This window comes from Lytechinus pictus, chromosome 2 (assembly GCF_037042905.1).
Source record: "Lytechinus pictus isolate F3 Inbred chromosome 2, Lp3.0, whole genome shotgun sequence".
NCBI classification, from domain to species: Eukaryota; Metazoa; Echinodermata; class Echinoidea; order Temnopleuroida; family Toxopneustidae; genus Lytechinus; species Lytechinus pictus.
This window is the reverse complement of record NC_087246.1, coordinates 24,975,857-24,994,168: the sequence shown is the minus strand read 5'-3', so window position 1 is coordinate 24,994,168 and position 18,312 is coordinate 24,975,857. Positions and strand designations below refer to the sequence as shown.

Sequence of the window (18,312 nt, the reverse complement as noted above, 5' to 3'; positions counted from 1 at the left end):
TGATATCAATATGTTTAGTCATCAAGTGGTGCAAAAAAATGGATTTAATGTCTATATAGCAGGGCTACATCAGGTAAAGTTAGCAGGTCTGTGTAGCCTAGGAATGTATGTATATTGGTCAATGTATAGAGTCAAGGCCTCTTTATGTTCTGATTTATCATTGTTTTGTGTTAGTGTACATCACCTACTTAGCATTAGAAAGACCTTTAGAAATTCATCATGTTAAAATTGTTCTTAGGAAGGGGGTAGGTAGAGAGGAGATAGAACTTTGAGAACTTTACTAAAGAGAACTAGAGTGGTGCCTTCAAGAAGGTATTTAGAAAGGGGCCCAGAGTAAGGTAAGGTATCTAATAGTGCTCAACTAAGGAGGGAGGGGGGGTGGCTGTGTGCTGCAATCTATATAGCCCCCCCCCCCCTCTTTATTAAGCCATGCCATCTATAAAATTATTTTTCTTTCTCTCTCTCTCTCTCTCTCTCTCTCTCTCTCTCTCTCTCTCTCTATGTATCTCTTCCTTCTTACATCTGAGAGGCAACAGCCCTAGGAAGATTTTGAATAGGTCAAATGCAAATATACTAAAGTAGTATCTCATTCTTTTATTGTTTCCTCATCCAATCTCATGTATATTTGGTAATTATGTTTGGGACAGTTCTGGTATCCTGATATCTACACAGAATTTACATACACTTTTATATTACAATTGATAGGGACCTATATTGTCATTGCATTCACTGTTGGGCTATATGCAGGTAGGATTTGTATACATCCATAAATAGTGAAAATAACATGTATGGGTAACACATTAAAATGGGTCATTGCATAGAAAATAGGCATTTTCAATGTATTTCTTTGTGCTAGTGTGAGTGTACAGATATAAAAGAATAGAAAAGTAGCTATTCAAAAAAATAAAATACATAAGTCACATAATATAGGTTCCACGAGCCTAATTACATCAGGAGGGCTAAAGATATTCGTTCGACCCAACCCATTCGAATTTTTGTCAATTTGATATTGCTGATTGACAAAAATGTATGAATGTGATTCAAAATCTAACACTGATTCTAGAAATGGTAACTACTGAACTTACTTCGCCCAAATTGGGAAGATAAATAAGTAATTTGGAACTATTTTTTGACTGGCGGAATAATTAGGGCTATTTTACTGTTTCAGTTGATGAATTCGATCGATTCATAGTTATCTTCATAAATGGCGATTTATTTTCAAAATGAGCTGGCTACGGTACCCTTTCCTGGTCAGATTTGGAATGTCAGATATATATCCTATCCATTGGTAGTAAACATTCCACCCTCTAATTTCACATTTATTTTTTATGAATTTTTCAAAAGTGCCATTTTAACACACAAGTCTATGGGGAATGTTTTACGCGCGTGACACCTGCGTATGACACGTCAGTTTTGCATGTCGCCATCTCGTGGCATAATGTGGTTGCAAAATTTGATTCATGAGTTGATATCACAACATGGCTACACATGCACGTGTGAACGACGAGATGAATACGATGAATACGAGCAACGTAAGCAGACGAAAAAATGTTATCAAATCAAATGATCAGTCTAATGAAAGGACAGAAAACTTGGAGGAAAAGGACAGAAAAGGGGAAAGCTCCATGGACGTTCAAACAGCTGCCTTTGCTTTATCAATAATGATCGTCGCGGGTTCGATCCTTCGAGAAAATGAAATGGTTCCCGAATCATTTTTCGCCGACAAGCACAATCCGTTAAACCAAAAGTTCGTCAAGTGGAGTTGGGGATGGACACTTTGTTTTATGACACCATTCTTGTTGTTGCTATCTTGGGCAAGACATCCAGGACAATATTTGCAAGCATTTCGAGGGATCCTTCGTCTTGTAGCACTTACTGCAGCCTGGTATTTCTGGGTAAACATCGTGATGGATACTGTGCATGAATACTCTGGAAAATGCAGCATCGAGGCGCACTCTAGCGGAGGCTCAAGAGCTTGTCGCCGAGGAGGTGGGCGGTGGGACGGCTTCGACATCTCTGGTCATTCATTCCTGCTGGTGCTTATTGTCCTTACAACTCTGGAAGAGATGGCGCCATTTTGGCATCTTTATGAATCATCTGGAGTGCAGATTACATTTCAAGGCAGTACTGAGAGTCAACAAGGGACAAAGAGAATTCCTATATTCAGCTTCCTTCTTGAAATTCTCCTTTACATTCTTGCAATAATAATTTCTTTGATGCAATCTCTGAGTGTTCTGATGGTCTTAGCAACCAGTTTGTATTTTCACACAATAAGTCATAAAGTTATTGGGACAGCCTTAGCTATTATAACTTGGTATATCACATACAGATTGTGGTTTAAATCAAGTAGAACTTTTAGTTTACCACTGTTTTGAAGAAAAAATGCAAAGAAAAAAAGGTTGCTTTGGGAGTTTTGGATCTGCACAAAACAGTACCGGGTATAAACCTTTGTGAAATTTAAATAATATCTCCTGTAATAAGGTGGCAGATGAAATGTTTTTGTCTATTTGTCAAAAAATGTTAATAGTTTGTTTATACCCCCATGTTAATTGATTAAATGACAAGCAATACATTTTTTATAAAAAAAAAAAGATTGTCAAATATCACTAATCACTACTGATTTTCTTACAACTAGATAGTAGTAGATTACGGAGTTAGCTTTAGAATAATGGAATTTCTTTCATTGTCTATCGTTTGGAAGACCCTGAATCTACAGCAAGTTTACTATAATTTGTAGATTAATTTAAAGAGGTATTCTTGATTATTTTATAGTATATAGTTGATTTTTGGGGTGATATTTAGTAATTTTTCATTGGATGAGAAACAAATCATAAATGTAAAATGCCCTGATCATCATGAAACAAAAGAGCAATAGACCTGTGTCATCACCGTTGACCTCATTAATTTTATAGTCAAGTATAGACAAGTGTTAATTCGTTAATTTGTTTGTTTACGTGTGAGAATAGGCCTTATCCATGCAACTCTTCTGGAACAGCTTTCCGTCAGCCCTCTTAAAACTTAGTAGCATCACTCAGATTGAGAAATATGGAATAATTTCCCATGAAAATTTCATACTTTAATTGAGTTGAGCTTTGGGAATTTAAGAAGGGTACTATTGCAGTCTTAAAGACCACAATTATTTCGTGAGAAAGTTTTTAAAATCAAGGTATATTACCACAATGATACATGTAGATCTCGATCTGGAACATTGAAATCAACTCATCTTGTGAAATCATACTGATATTTCTGATGATGACTATTAACTAACACAAAAAGGCATGTGTGGGACAGTTGCTTAACATTGCTTGGAAAAATACCCATTTATGGAGTTCTGTGCTTTTTTTGCTCATTTCTCAGCAATTACACTTTTTTTTCCAGAGCCAATCGGCAAATATTTTTTATTCATACAAACACTTGGGTGGTCATTTTATTGGATTCTGTTGGAACTCATTTTCAGGACGTTGACGTTACCACAACTGGTATTTATCTTTCAGAATACTGGTATTTAATCAGACTCTTTTTTTTTGTAATTCAGCAAACTTAGTCTACATGACCACAGTGTAATATTAAACTGAATGCAGGTAAGCCTAAGTATATGTTTGATAATTTACTTTGTCAATGCCATACATGTATTATATGTGTATATATGACATATTGGAATATATTATGGCATAATAATACATGTTTTAGTTATTATTTTAGTTAATTAACTTAACAAAATGTACATGCATGCCTATTTTTTATGAATGTACATCAACTTAAAAAAGTGATGCCTAGGGTCTTTAAATAATTCTAAAGTGAAGTTAGACCCAATCTATATTGAAATTAAAAGAAATTAGGAAAAAAAGGTTTTTTAATGTACTGTATATATTGGCTAACTTTTTCCTTCTTAATCAAGTATATTAATTAGGCAGATCATTAATGATTTAACTGTATAGGGACATTGAAATAGTTCCAAAAGTTTGTTTTTGACAATAAATGAACTTTACTTTAAGTAGTGACATTTAACTCACAAATGCTTTAAATGAACAAAAATCATGAGTTAAGCATCACATCATTTTCAGCATCCACCGGCTCCGCCAACCCTGTAACTTCAAACATAAATGTGCTGTAGTTTTTGTTGCTGATATTGTATCGATCTAATTTATAGTAATATATTTAGCCTATAGTTCTTGCTTCAAAATGAGACCTTACACAATAAATTTGGCCATGGGGCTGTGATGTAGCTACAATTTATCCACAGCACTGCGTGGAAACTTGTTCATCCGCCACCCTTTTGCATACCTAACTTATGAAGTGCGACCATTTGTAATCAATATCCTCTTAAATTTGTTATTTCTTGAACTTTAGGTAATCCATGTTAAAATTGTCCAGCATTTTGCAGCATAAAGCATTGATTTCACTCCCAATGTATTTTATCTATGCAATTTTTAGTTGACCAGAGTTTATGATTCACTTTGAAATTGTAACAATATGGTTGAGAGATAGTTGTTTCAGATATTGTTTACTGCTTGGCATTAATGTACACATATATTCGCAATTTGTCCTCCGGCCTTGCAATTTGCAAAGAAAAGTCAGTATTTTGGTGTGTGAACTGTGAACCACATTTTTACCTCTGTTGCAATGTACATAGTCTGTGACTTATTTGTGGATTATTATGATCTCAATTAAAGAGTTTGCCAACATATTCTCATTATCAATCTACATGTAGTTTTTTTTTTTAAAAGGGGGGGGGGGTTGCCTGGTATTCACATGTATTACGTTGAGGGTTGTAAAAAATGACAGTATTGACATATCAGAAAAATGATTGAAAATGAAAACTTCAGTACTGGGTCGAAGATATCAACTCTCTTAATTTAAGGGTTTGATGTTAGCCAATTATCTGCCTTGAATTGCTGTAAAACCCAGTCATCCACTTTGGCCTGTACCCAACTACATGCCAAGGTCATCAAGAAAAGGTTGTAAAATGTCTTCTCCAATATGTTTTTCTCCACACTTTGAAAAGAAATTCTTTTTAGCCTCTACTGGAAAAGTAGTATGTGAACCTTGCAGCATAATAACAACAATCCATGGTGGATGATATCACCACATAGTTTTACATCTGGTGATAATCGAATACCCAAATGCAAAACTATGCAGCCCGAGTATTAATGTGTACAAGGTGAACTACGGTATGTATTTTTGTGAGAGTTGATGAACAGGAAAAAAATACTGGTAACACAGGTAACTTTGCTTTTAAAAGTCGAATCTTTAGGAAGATTTTGGACTTGGAAAAAAAGAGCTTCATGTATAATAAATCAAAGGTTTCAACTGTCCCACTTTTTCAATCACTACGTATGAAAGTAATATGATTGTTGTGACCTTATGTGTGATCTGCCCCCCCCCTTCACTTTAAATATCTTTTCGCAGCTCGTGCTGTATCACACCGACTTGCTCTCACTTCTACTCACCTTTGCTTTTCATTTCCTCTCACTTTTCTCATTTTCACCCCTTCAGTCTTTTGCATAAAACTTTTTACCTGGGAAAATTCCGGTAAAAACTGAAAACTAAGGTTAGTCTGATTTCTGCCATTGACTTTAACACAGGGCAAAAACTCAGGTAAAAATACCTGAGTTTTCTCAGGTAAAAAGTTTTATGCAACAGGCCCCTTGTGTGTCATTATACACTTACAAAGTTACAATACACATACAGCATGCCCATGGAGATACAAACGCAGATATCTCCATGCACGCAGGTAACTGCATTAAAGTCAACCTGTAAATCAAATCGCCCAAGTCAGAGCAATTTTGAGACCAGATTATATCATACCGGTACTCGTTAAGTTGAACAAATTTCTGTAGTCCTAAGAGATTAACTTTGCTATAATAAAGCAGAGTTACCTGTATGCTCAGTGGAGACTTAGTGTATGACTCACACAGTAATAGAAGAAATCTTGCTACATCTTGTTCAGGGCAATGTTTCCTTTTCTAGGTTGATATTGGGATTGAATTTAATTCTTTATAGTCTGTGTAGCAACTCACTATAAAAATATCAAATGAGTTTACGCAAAGTTTCCACTGGTTCCCGTAAACAAATACTTATCACACAAAAAATTGCCAGCAAATGAACAGGTATTATATAAATTTCATTTATTGTCAATAACAAATAGAGGTTTATAGAGAATGTAGGTATAAAATCATACAAGCAAGCATAGATGGAAAAAAAAAAGAATTAGCAAGAAATACTAATGTGTCACTGGTGTGTGATAAAGGGTGTTGGCTCAGTCATTCCTCATCAATCATTTAAAACCCTTTTTTATCAAATCAAATAGATAATTCAAGTTGATACTTTTGCATTCTCTGTATAATATATATATATCCACTATCCTTGTTGGGTTCCTAGTAAAAAAGTCTTTACTGACACTAAAAATCAAATTGTCAAGTACCTGAAACAGCATTAAAGACCTAGCAGTGATCAAATGTAGCAAATTAGTGCTATGAAGCGAGAAAGGACAAACATTACCTTGGCTGTGAGAATACTACATATATACCTGTGATGCAGGGTCTGATATACAGATATAAATATACATGTAATTTGCAGCACATGTATATAAAACTTCAGGTGTAATGTATTATCATCAATGAAGCACAAAACAGTGTTAAATGTGAAACATATATATCTTCAGACTGCCATATGAATGGAGTAGGTTAGTGGGATATATAGCAAGGAGCTTCAACCAAGCACCGAGTAGGTTAGTCTAGTGGGTTACCAATATATAGCTAAGAGCTTCAACCATGGACTTAGCAGGTTAGTGGGACCCCAATAGAGAAAGGACCTTTAACCAGGGCTAAGAATGAAACTTGAATACAGGAAATGAAATGTTTCTCACGTAGCACGGTCAATTTGATGTTGACTTCAAGTACAGTCGATCTTGCTGAAGTTGACCTCCCTTATGTCATGACAAATAATCTATATTAAATCCTATTATTTTCTAAACCAGAGAGGCCTATCCTGCTGTAAATAAGGTTGTAATGAAAAACTTAATTTCAACAAATCAGATGCATATGGTACCTTTAAGACCTGATTTTAAACCAACCTCCAAAGGTGCATTCAAATGCCAGTGATTGACCCAGATAATGCAAAATGTAATTTCCTTCTTACACGTCAAATTATCCCCCTGTTAACCGTTTACATACAGCTTGGTCTATAATTGTTAGACCATACCCTATGGGAGCTTAATTATATGGTAATGTTGTCTAATAATAATTCTTCCCCCAAACTGTACATGTCTGTGACTCTGTGCTCCAATTACCTGTAATTGATCAAAACATAGGTAAATAAATTCAATATTCGAGTTGAAATTCTAAACAAATGAATTGTTACACCTTGTAAATAGATGAAAGAACAATGTGGATTTAGCCAATTAGCCCAGTAGAAAACTAAGATTTATTCTAGGATTGTTTTTATCAATGGTATGAAATAAGAGTTAACAATAAAAGTGAGAGATATCCTTTGTTTTGATTTGGTGAAATGTTTTGTGATGAGGGGAATTGATATTGAAACGCAACTTGTCATTGGTAACAATGGGAATTACACAATTGGACAGGGAATGGAATTACTATTTAGACCAAACCATTTACTTTTGAGATCAAGGAACTGATCATTGATGTACACCACCAGTCTAGTAGTTGATATATTACTAGTAGTACTCGTGAGGATAACATGAAATTAATTATTATTTGACCTACACTGTATACACCCTCCATTGAACTTATGTACAAAATCAGAAAGTCACAAAATTTGTGAACATGTACGTAAATATATTCCAATATTTTCAAACCTTCAAGTTTGATTAACTGGCAATTCACATGATTCTTATTCAATTTGCACATTTTGATCTAATTAATCTTTCATAATATTACATATATTTCTGTACATACTGAATACATGTACATTTGTATAGTTCTAACGATATAAGCAAGTGATATTATTTTGTTACAAAGAAATGATGCAAATTGCCAACCACTACATACATGTACACCATGCAATTATAAAATTACCAGTAATACGTTTGAATTTTGTTGTCACGCTATCATGATAATCAACAAATGGTGTTTTCTTTTCGCAAAAAATACACATTGAGATTTAAAAATAAGTCATTCTAAGGTCCTTTGCACAATGGAATGAACATGTAAATGCAAAATGTGTTTTTCAAATGTGTGCAAATTCCTGCTCTATGATTCCATGTTGCTTGAATGGAATAATCACACAATCAATGCCTTGTTTGTGGATAACAAAGGAGGCAAAGATCTGATGAAAATGCTACTAATGAATTTAATAGTGCAAACATGGTACATGTACCTTATCACTTTAGACTGAATCTAAATCACAACTTTGAAGACCATCAAAGTAGGTTTTCAGATATACAGACATATTAAAGATTAAATATCAAAATTTGCAGGTACTAGCATAAGATGGTAGTAATTTACAAAACACATTTGGCCATTTCGGAATTTACAATGTGCAAAACCAGATTTCAAGCAAACTCACCAGAGCACATCATGCACATTGACTGAAATATACATGAAGTAACTATTGATTACTGGTATAATTCAAATTAATGTCAGGGATAAGAATTGCTTCCACCCAACAATTTGGATTGTACTGATCAAGTCTGAAAAATGAATATCAAATCATTTTAGAAATATATTAGCCCACCGGCATACTCGAGGAAGAACATCAAAGTCATTGATCAGAATGACTTGCCATGTGATTAGTTTTGAGAGCGATGATTGGATTAATGGGGTCTTGTTGGTCCCAGGTGTTCGAATCGATGTGATGTTAATTACTGCCAGAGAAGAAGACACGGTAGATAACGGCCACACCAATACCAACAGCAGCAGGTAATATCCAGTTCAGAAAGAAACTGTACGGATGAAATACAGAGATATTGAGAGGAAAGAAAGAGAGAGAGCCAAAGAGAGAATGTTGAAGATGAAGAGATTGAGAGAAAAGAGATGGAAGAAAAATAAAAATACAAATAAACATGTTGATATATAAAAGGATCAAAACTTAATAATGTAAAACAAAAATCAAACACGCAAAGTTGGTTTCACATCCTGAGGACAGAATTATGAATTTTTAAAGGGGAGTAAACTGACCAACATAGCATGTTCTCTCATTGACTGTGTGTTATAAATAGCTAGTCTTACATTATACATTTTGAAATAACTGTTAATAATACAGAGAATAGATAAGCCTATATAACTTCATTTGCTAAGAGAAACTAAAATAAGAGGAAAGTACTTGTTTTACTAGTTCTTGATAGTAAAACAACAGCGAATCAAAACCAAGGTTCACATGGTAGTTACCGCCACGGCAAAGAACACACAATTGGTAGTATTTTTGTAAATGTACTTTATGAAATAGACCCCTGAAATCATCCTTAATCATGGATAATTCTTATTTACCTCTAATGAGCCTTCCCGTCAAGCCATATTTTGATTTGTGTGTCGAATTTTAATCAACATGTGACGTTTACACTATTTTATAGAATGACAGGATTGTAGAACACATAATCTAGTCTACACTGCTAAGACAAGAAGGAAGTGTACTTTAATACATGTACATCATTGCACCTCGAGATACAAAAACATACCTGTAAGCACCTAAGACTATTACACAGAATACATGTACATACAATATGAAAACTTTATACTAGTGCCTGGCCTCAAGGAAAAAGGAAGTGAAAACAGCAAATAAATAAATAAATAAAAAACCAAACAAGAGATGATAGACGTATGGAAGCAAAGCCTTTATACATGTACATGTTTCTATATAGCAACTTGCATCAAATGAATTGGTATGCATACCAATATAGGTGTATGCTTTCCAGAGAGAACCAGTTGTCTAAAATATGGTGCACACACTGGTATTATCATTGCTGTGTTACACATGAAATGAAAATATGAAAATGGTATGGTGTTGGTGAAAAGGTAAGAGAATAATATTGGAAAAAGGGGAAAATAATGAGTATACTACTACAATGTAGTTCTCTATAAAAGCTTCATGTTGCAGTTCATAAAAAATGAAAACAAATTATGGTTTCACTTCTTGGGATGGTAAAATTAACATTAAAACCTGTTATGAAGTATATATCTTTGGTGAATGATTTCATAGAATATGAATAATGTAAAAATTGATATCCACAAGCAAGCAATTACCGATATTTTCTAATGTGATTTTATTGCTTTACACATATGCTCTTGCCCTTAAAAACCATGAACCTACATGTAAGTATTGATTAGTGAGTTACAAGCTTGGAATAAAAAAGCATATTAAGCAAATGACATATCTGAGAATTAATGTGGACAGCATAATATGAAAGCTAGTCAACATACGTAGATGAATTTTGGTTTTAAAAAATGTAGTTTCTGGCAAACATTCAACACATTAGGACATTAACTGTTTTGTTTCTGTTTTGCAAATCAAAAGTACTGGTGTAGAATTTTAGAATATTATTTTTCCGGATAAGGTTTAAATCAATTGTGCGGTTATAAAAAGTATGCATTTAGTCCATAATAAAAAAAACAATATGAAGTCATCAATCTCATTCTGACATGAATATGCTTTTTATGAACAGCATCATTTCTTTGTTACCTTGCAAAGCTAAACCTCCAAGTTCCAAGCCAAAGCAATGAAGAAATGAAGGTTATTATGCTAAATAAATTTGAAATGTGAGCTTTAAAGTTTATACTTAGTATTAAAGAAACATAATCATGACTTTTCAATGGAGTTAAATTTATTGCAATGGTGATGAATTTTATCATATATTTTAATTTACCTTCCTCCCGACTCCGATGGGTTACCAAATCCTGTAGACGTCTGTAAAAAAAAAAAAAATTATAAAAAGGTGACAAAGCTTAGGAATTCTAAAGGTCTACACAACAATGTTTGTGATAACCTCATTCACTTGTACGGTTACATTACAAAATCTTTACACATGTACTTTATATTACATGTACATAAAGTATTATAAGCAGACATATTAATTCTCAACATGTTTTTAACTTTGGGAAGGATAGTTACACAATTCATTTTACATACCGGTACCAAAAAGGTATCTGAGGAAGTTACCAGTCCCGGTAAATAACACTAACACACTGACTACTGAATTATCTAATTCCCATAGCATCGTACCATGACCACCGGGTTCCAGTAAGCTACGGGTTAAAGTTAATTTTCAAACAAACGAAAGAGTATCAAACTTACCCTTGTTGATGAATTAAATTTGTCCTCCTGATAATAGAAAGAAATTACATGTCATGAGTTAATCAAACAATTATCAAGCTCTCTGAGCTATAGATAATGAAGATTTTTTTATTACTTTATTATTTCTGCCTGAACATTTTGTATGCATGCATACAAAACAACACCAATGCTATCCTATCTATTTATATAGAGGTATAGGTTTGCTAGACACAAAACTTTAAAGGAAAAAAAATGCTGAATCATTTGTATATCATACATAGTGTAGACTCATGCTCTTAGCCTGAAAACTATTAAAGGTTCAGGAGAGAAATGAAAGAAAATGTATGCTACTTGTACACGTAGTTATTGAATCTCCTGGCATGATACTAATAAGCAAACAACTTTAAACATTTTTATTAAACAATTTGCTTTGGTGATCATGAGTTTGATGCCCTCATATGAACAAGATTAATACAAGGTAAATCCATTAAGTTTTGTGAATTTAATGTTGCTCAGAAGACTTTATTGTTTGCACAATAGGAAAGAAGGAGCTTGACAAATTTTTGCAATATCACTTGATGTTTTATCACAATCAAAGTTCACATGTCTACTCAAGACTTAAACTCTCATGGAGCAAACAGACTATGTCTATATTTATCTGCACATATGTATAGTACTTTACTGTTAACAATGCAGTTTGTTTTTGAAAAGGTAAGTTTTAAAGGCAACTGCTAACTTCCACTCAAACATTAAACTGAATTTACAAAGAGTAGACTTATGATTAAATCAGTACACTTAAAGAATAATCTTTACAAAGTATTGAAAGTAATATGAAAACATATCAAAATGGTCAATAATGATTAAAGTAACAATAAGTTATGTTTAGAATCATAGCACAGTTATGCACATAATAAGTTGCTTCCCTCTGTGTGCTTTACAACATACAGATTAATTAATCTCTAAATATGAAACCACACACACACACACACTAATATATGATCACAGCCTTTTGGGTGCGGACAAATCAATCATATTTTACATTAAAACAGACTCATTTATTTAAACACTTTTACATCATAATTTCAAACCAACTTTTAATTGTAAATGTAACAATACCGAAATATTTTCACCTTAATATTCATGTACATACACATGTAATATTCCACTATAAATAAATACTGGTACTATAAATAACTTACGCAAGATTAAGCCCTTCTGGTTTTCTACACAAATTCTAATGATTTTTTTTTTGAATCAGAAGTGATTTGGGTTTACTTACCTCAGCTAATTCTCCTATATAGTAGTCTTTCATTAATTCCCTTGCATCAGATGAATGGCCAACATCTTCAAAAGACTCAGATCCATCACCACCTATAGATACATATAATAAAAATTATTATATACCTCACACTATTGGATTGTTATCTCTGATTGGTCAAAACTGCATCATGTAACACAGTGCTATTCCGCCTAAAGGTGCCTATCATTTCTTTATCAAACCCTCTGATAGCTACATGTAGAAGTACCCGGTACTCATAACCCCTGGGCGGGGCCACAAGTTGTGTTGCTACGCATGCATCTAGCTGGCTATAGCTACATGTAACTGGCTGCGCTTTGCTAGTCTGCAGCCACAGACCCTGATTGAAACTTTGATTAACAAGTGTGTCGCCACACAAAGACTAGCACATACAAAACATGCTGTTTCAGTTCGAGGGAGAGGGCCTTCAGTACACAAGGCTTGAATAGGCTGCACGTTCAGACCCTCAAGTCAAGTGAAGGGTTTGCACAGCAGACTAGCGCTTTGCTGCGTTACTGCTGCTCGGTCACGTGCATGCCAACGGCGCGCTGGCATTGGTGGATCCGTTGCTCAGGCAAGTGACAGCAGAGCGAGCATCCCGTTTAAATAACAAAGTGATTTAGCAAATCAAATTAGGCTTACACTAGTGGTCCTAAAGTTAAAACCTTTGGGTCTCGAGTTATGTGATTAATATGAGGTATATAAAAAATATGGACTGCTCTGTATTCACATGACAGAGGAAATCATCACTCCCTCTGAGCTTTTCATACTGGCTCATCACCCCTCGACCAAGGCCTCGGGAGATAGTAGGGCCGGTATGAAAAGCACCTCTGGAATGATCATTTACAGTCATCCTCATGCGCAGTCAATATTTGTATAATATCCATTTATCTAGCATAGCATTTCAACAATAATAATAGTTGATGATATTAAACTACAAATATTGTGCTTTCACACAATTAAAAATTTATATTTATTTTGAAAGTGTAACAACAAGTACTTAGCCAAACAATCTGACAAATAACACTAAAAAATTAGCACCCCCTCCCCCCCCCAAAAAGAGGAAATCTTACAGGAGTTTGCCAGGGTCACAGATAAATTTGCATTGTGAAAGCAAAGTAGAAAAAATTTGGTGTGAGGTGGGAAGAATATTTTTGCAAGCTCATAATTGAGAGAACTTTATCTGCTTCAGAGAGTGGAAAAATAATGGTCAGGTATTCTGAACAAAGTCATGTATGTTTTGGGTAGTTTTGTATTTCATTGACTGGGATGGTCTACAAGGTATAAGCATAAGCAAACAACTCACTCTTGTCTTGATCCTTTCTTCTGCTTAATGAGCTAACCCAAATTCCCCCCTTTTTAAAAACACATTCTGATAATATGAATTCCAATATAAAATCTTCATATAAAATTTCACAAAATAATGACTTATTATGCTGGTTAAAAATGATAACTTTAATCTACAAAGATTAGATTTTAACTGTTGTTAAATGAATCAAAGTGAATGAGAATTTCAATCACATGTAGCAGTAGCATCCTCAAAAAGGGTCACCAGTTGTGTTTAAATTTATTCAAATATTCTAACCAGCTTTGTGGAACATCATCAAGCATCCATCCCAACAACTACAAAGTTCTGGATTGCATAGTGAATTAAGTGAAAGAGCATGTCTGTGAGAATTATAGGGTAAGAAGGGTCTACATACCCCGGTACATGTATAACAGAACTCATTTGGGTGAAATACTGTTTAAAAAATATTCTGAGTGTTCATATCCAATGCACATTAAGTTTCCTCAACTTAATTTACCTCAACTACCTACTCCGACTCGTTAGTAATCCTTAGTTAAACACAGTTCATCAGTATTCTGGCTTATCAGTTTGTTTAATAGGGAGTATAGTAAGTACATGTATACTGGTACTGTACATTCAGGACTGCACTATGTCACCTACACAAAATCAACCAGCACAATTCTAAATAACTACTACATGTAGCCCAGTTATGTTACAAATATGTACATGGAAACACTCTGTTCACACAACATGGACAGGCTACACCATGATTTCATTGTAAATATGACCAAGTGTTATTACTTATTACTACAACTACAACCACTATACAGTGAAATGATTTTTACTTTCCATGAAAAAAAAAAGAAAAAAACAATTCAAAATAATATATGAATAATCAAGACTTCAAAGTTGGTGCTTATCCCATTAAATTTTAAACCACCATGTCACTTTAGTACCAATGACCTTCCTCTGATCATGCGCAGAGTGGAACTACAAACTGTCTTATTGCAACAGGGATGGATTCTACAACATAGTAAATCTATTGAAAATGCCAGTTATAAAAATGGACAGCTTTGAGAGGTCTTTGTACAAAATTGGTGAACCGGGACAGCACGACTGCAAATACGTCGTTTGTCCAGAGTCCTGGGGGCGTTTCATGAAAGGACTTGTCGGACGTTTTATCCGACAAGTCCCATTTTATCCGACAGTTACCATAGTAACAGTACCTCTCAGCCAATCAACATCAGAGAAAGATGTCAGATCTGACAACTTGTCGGATGAAAATGTTGATGAAACACTCCCCAGGATGACATCGCTTTTTTGTTTCACCGATTTTCAACAAAGGCTGCTTTGTTTATGAAGGGTTTTTTTGACAAGATTCTCAGCGGTCCAGAAAGCATCTGCGTAGTGGTTGCGAAAACTCCCGATTAACTTAACAAATGGAACCCTTAAATTTTGAATGGCTACTGAGCCATGTTACCATGGTATTATTATTTGATGGGTCAAGAATACAGAAACAGAGCTCTAGCCTCTAGGTTACACTTGCCCTACAATCACAAGACAGTATACTCACCAGCTTGTTCAATCATGACTTCCTCACCACCTGGATGCTAATATTATTAAGAAAAATAAAATGAAACAAAATTATTCTATTTCAATAATTGATGTGGATTGTGGATACCCCCCTTCCAACTCTCCAACATTAGAGGTATGCTTGTATAAGAGTCAACAGACAAAAGCCATGTCCAAGTCTAAATTTTTTGGTGGATTTGAATCTACATCATGCTTAATTGCAGATTACCTTGCAAGCCCTTGGCTTTGATTGTCATAAATACATGTATACGATATAACACTTTTGACTACGGTCTATATTTTGTTGAGTGTAGAATACAGCCTAATATTCCAATCACCGCTGATTCCAATACTGCCAGAGGCAAAACATCTTGGAAAAAAAATCCTCTTTCAAAATGCTATCCTGCTCTACACTATCTATGAATAACAGTAACTGTTCTGGGAAATTATTTTAAACATCAAGTCCATCCCAACAAAAAGTTGATATGAATTTTTGAATCTATAAAGAAAACCAAACAAGTGTTCTGACATGAAAACCAGAGATAAAAAGAGAAGTTACTTTCATTTATGCAAATTCATGTGAGTGAAATTTAGACTTGGACATGTCATATACTAATTCTTTGGCATTTTTTAATAAATTTTTTTTAACTTTATAAAAGATTTGACAATTTAATTAAACTCTTTATGGATTCAAAATATAAAATGGCAATTGCACAAGACAGTTCCAAGTTCAAAGATGATTCACAATTTTGTTTCAGAATAAGGAAAAAAATTACAATATTCCATATCTTGTAAATCAGGGTGCTACATAACTTTTTAGAAGCACTTGCCCAGTCGGGCAAGTAAATTTTGAACTAGTTGGAATATACTTGCCCAAAAATGTATTTCAATTGCCCGAAAAAAATCCTTGAAAAACAAGTTTTACCTCTTCAAAGGAAAGCTTTGCGATTATTTTATAAACAATTGAAATTTTTCTCTTTTGACATGAACTGATTTACCTGTTATTGCATTTCTTTTTCCAAAAGTGATTTTATCTTGCTTGCCATGACCGAAATTAGGGTCAATATCATATCATTGACCCTAATTTTGGTCATTCTACTGTGAGAATTTTGCTTGCCCAATTCGGGCAAGTAGTTTTGGTCTTTACTTCAAAACACTTGCCCGACTCTAAATTTTACTTGCCCCGGGCAATCAGGCAAGTGCTTATGTAGCACCCTGTACTGTAAATGTAATAGAGTACAACAAACAGTGACGGGTGAGGCCATCAGTTCCCACAAAAAAAGAATGATTTCCACTTAGTGCTTTGTGAAATGAAGCAATTAAACTTTAGAACAAAAATAATCAACTTCCTCACTTATGCTAAGTCTTAATTTTTGATAGGTTAAAGTTTGAACTGCTATAAATTAAGTACTGAAATGACAATAATAGTTAGGCCTACAATGTCGGTATTGACAAAATAATTCCAAGATCCAAAGAGCAATCATTTCTGTCTCCTACTGATCAACTTCTATAAACACTAACTTTTATTTTATAATGTAACATATACAAACTAGTTTTTTGCATTCAGACAATCAATGCTATGTTAAATATTTGAATTTAGGAATTTTAATTCTGGAAACTGCAGAATGATCAGACAAAGATTACAAACAAATGGTGCTAAAGTAAAGTAATACAATTGATTTGATAATGCACATGATTTGCAGTCAATTTATTTTGGCCAAAAATCAGTTTGCTAAAAAAAAAAAATGGGCAAAAGTTTGGCAAAACCTTGAAAATGATACGTTAAGAATAATAAGATGTTTAAGAAGTTAATTTGCTAAAAATGATTATTTATTAAAAAAATAAGCATTTGGCTTATTATTAGCATCAAATAACAGATCCAAATAACTCTTTGCAAGATTATTTGATATTTTACCTCGTCCAGAAAATCTGTGACATCGTAAACTTTGTTATGAATAACCAGCCAAAGTGATGAACTTGTTTTATGTTTCTTGACCTCATCTAAAGAGTAAATCTTTGCATCTGTCGACTCTTTCTTTTGCTCTTGTTCAGGCATACTGGAAGGGATGTTAAAATGTCTTTAATAGTCGCAAAATCACACAAAAAATGTCAGGGCCGAAGTCCAAATCCACACGGCAATGAAAACTACACGTCGTGCTCGTAGCTAGACTGCAATCACACAACGGAGCAACGCAGCTGGGCTGGGACGGGGCAGTTACCTCAATGACACGGTGTCTTTTTCGCACACGGGAATACAAGAGCTCGGCAAGTCCGATCAGACACAAAAATATATTTGCTTTTCTTTCTTTGTAATTAAAAATAATTCCCGACGTTGTTTTACCCTGTCTGACTAATAAAGCGTGGGTACTGGATGAACTAATAAACCCAATAAACCACGATTAAAACGGGTTAAAATACAGAATAACCGGCCTCCGACACGCTTCTAATAAATTACAAGTTGAAAGGTCATCTACGGTATCATTTGCATAATTTGCTCTCGATATCGATCTGATCGATGATCAGAGTTGATGCGATCTTAGAGGACCCCTCAGATATAATAGATGATGATATAGAGAGTATTAGAGACATCCAAGGCGCCGGCGGTATGACCCCCATCAAGCGCGCCCACCACTCCTCCCCCCTATGCAAGATTACAAGATTATGATTTCATTATTTGGCTATATTTTGAGAGCAAATACTGGCACAGCAGTATATTATTTCACTATTCTTTTTAGCCCTTTAAATATGGGATATCTTGAGCTATCATGACATTTGATGTCGCTTATATAATTAGGGGAGGGGTACATCCCGGGGGTAGCACATATCTGCACACTTTCTTCAATATATCACACAACAATATATATATATATATATATATATCCTTAGATGTGTAGATGCCGATAATTGAGCAAAGTGCTCAATTAAT

At 34.3% G+C, this 18,312-nt stretch overlaps 2 protein-coding genes across 2 annotated transcripts; one reads left to right on the top strand and one right to left on the bottom strand.

Moving 5' to 3' along the window:
* Positions 1-1,427: 1,427 nt before the first annotated feature.
* Positions 1,428-4,693, top strand: LOC129273396 (acyl-coenzyme A diphosphatase FITM2-like). The gene has a single exon (XM_064114002.1). It carries the CDS (start codon positions 1,479-1,481, stop codon positions 2,373-2,375), a length of 897 nt encoding a protein of 298 aa, XP_063970072.1. The 5' UTR covers positions 1,428-1,478; the 3' UTR covers positions 2,376-4,693.
* A 1,420-nt stretch (positions 4,694-6,113) lies between these two features.
* On the bottom strand, positions 6,114-18,023 carry LOC129254523 (cytochrome b5-like). The gene is made up of 6 exons (XM_064114009.1): positions 17,302-18,023; positions 15,388-15,424; positions 12,509-12,600; positions 11,251-11,277; positions 10,823-10,863; positions 6,114-8,905 (listed from the first exon to the last, which is right to left on the bottom strand). Exons 1-6 carry the CDS (start codon positions 17,440-17,442, stop codon positions 8,821-8,823), a joined length of 423 nt encoding a protein of 140 aa, XP_063970079.1. The 5' UTR covers positions 17,443-18,023; the 3' UTR covers positions 6,114-8,820.
* Positions 18,024-18,312: the final 289 nt, after the last annotated feature.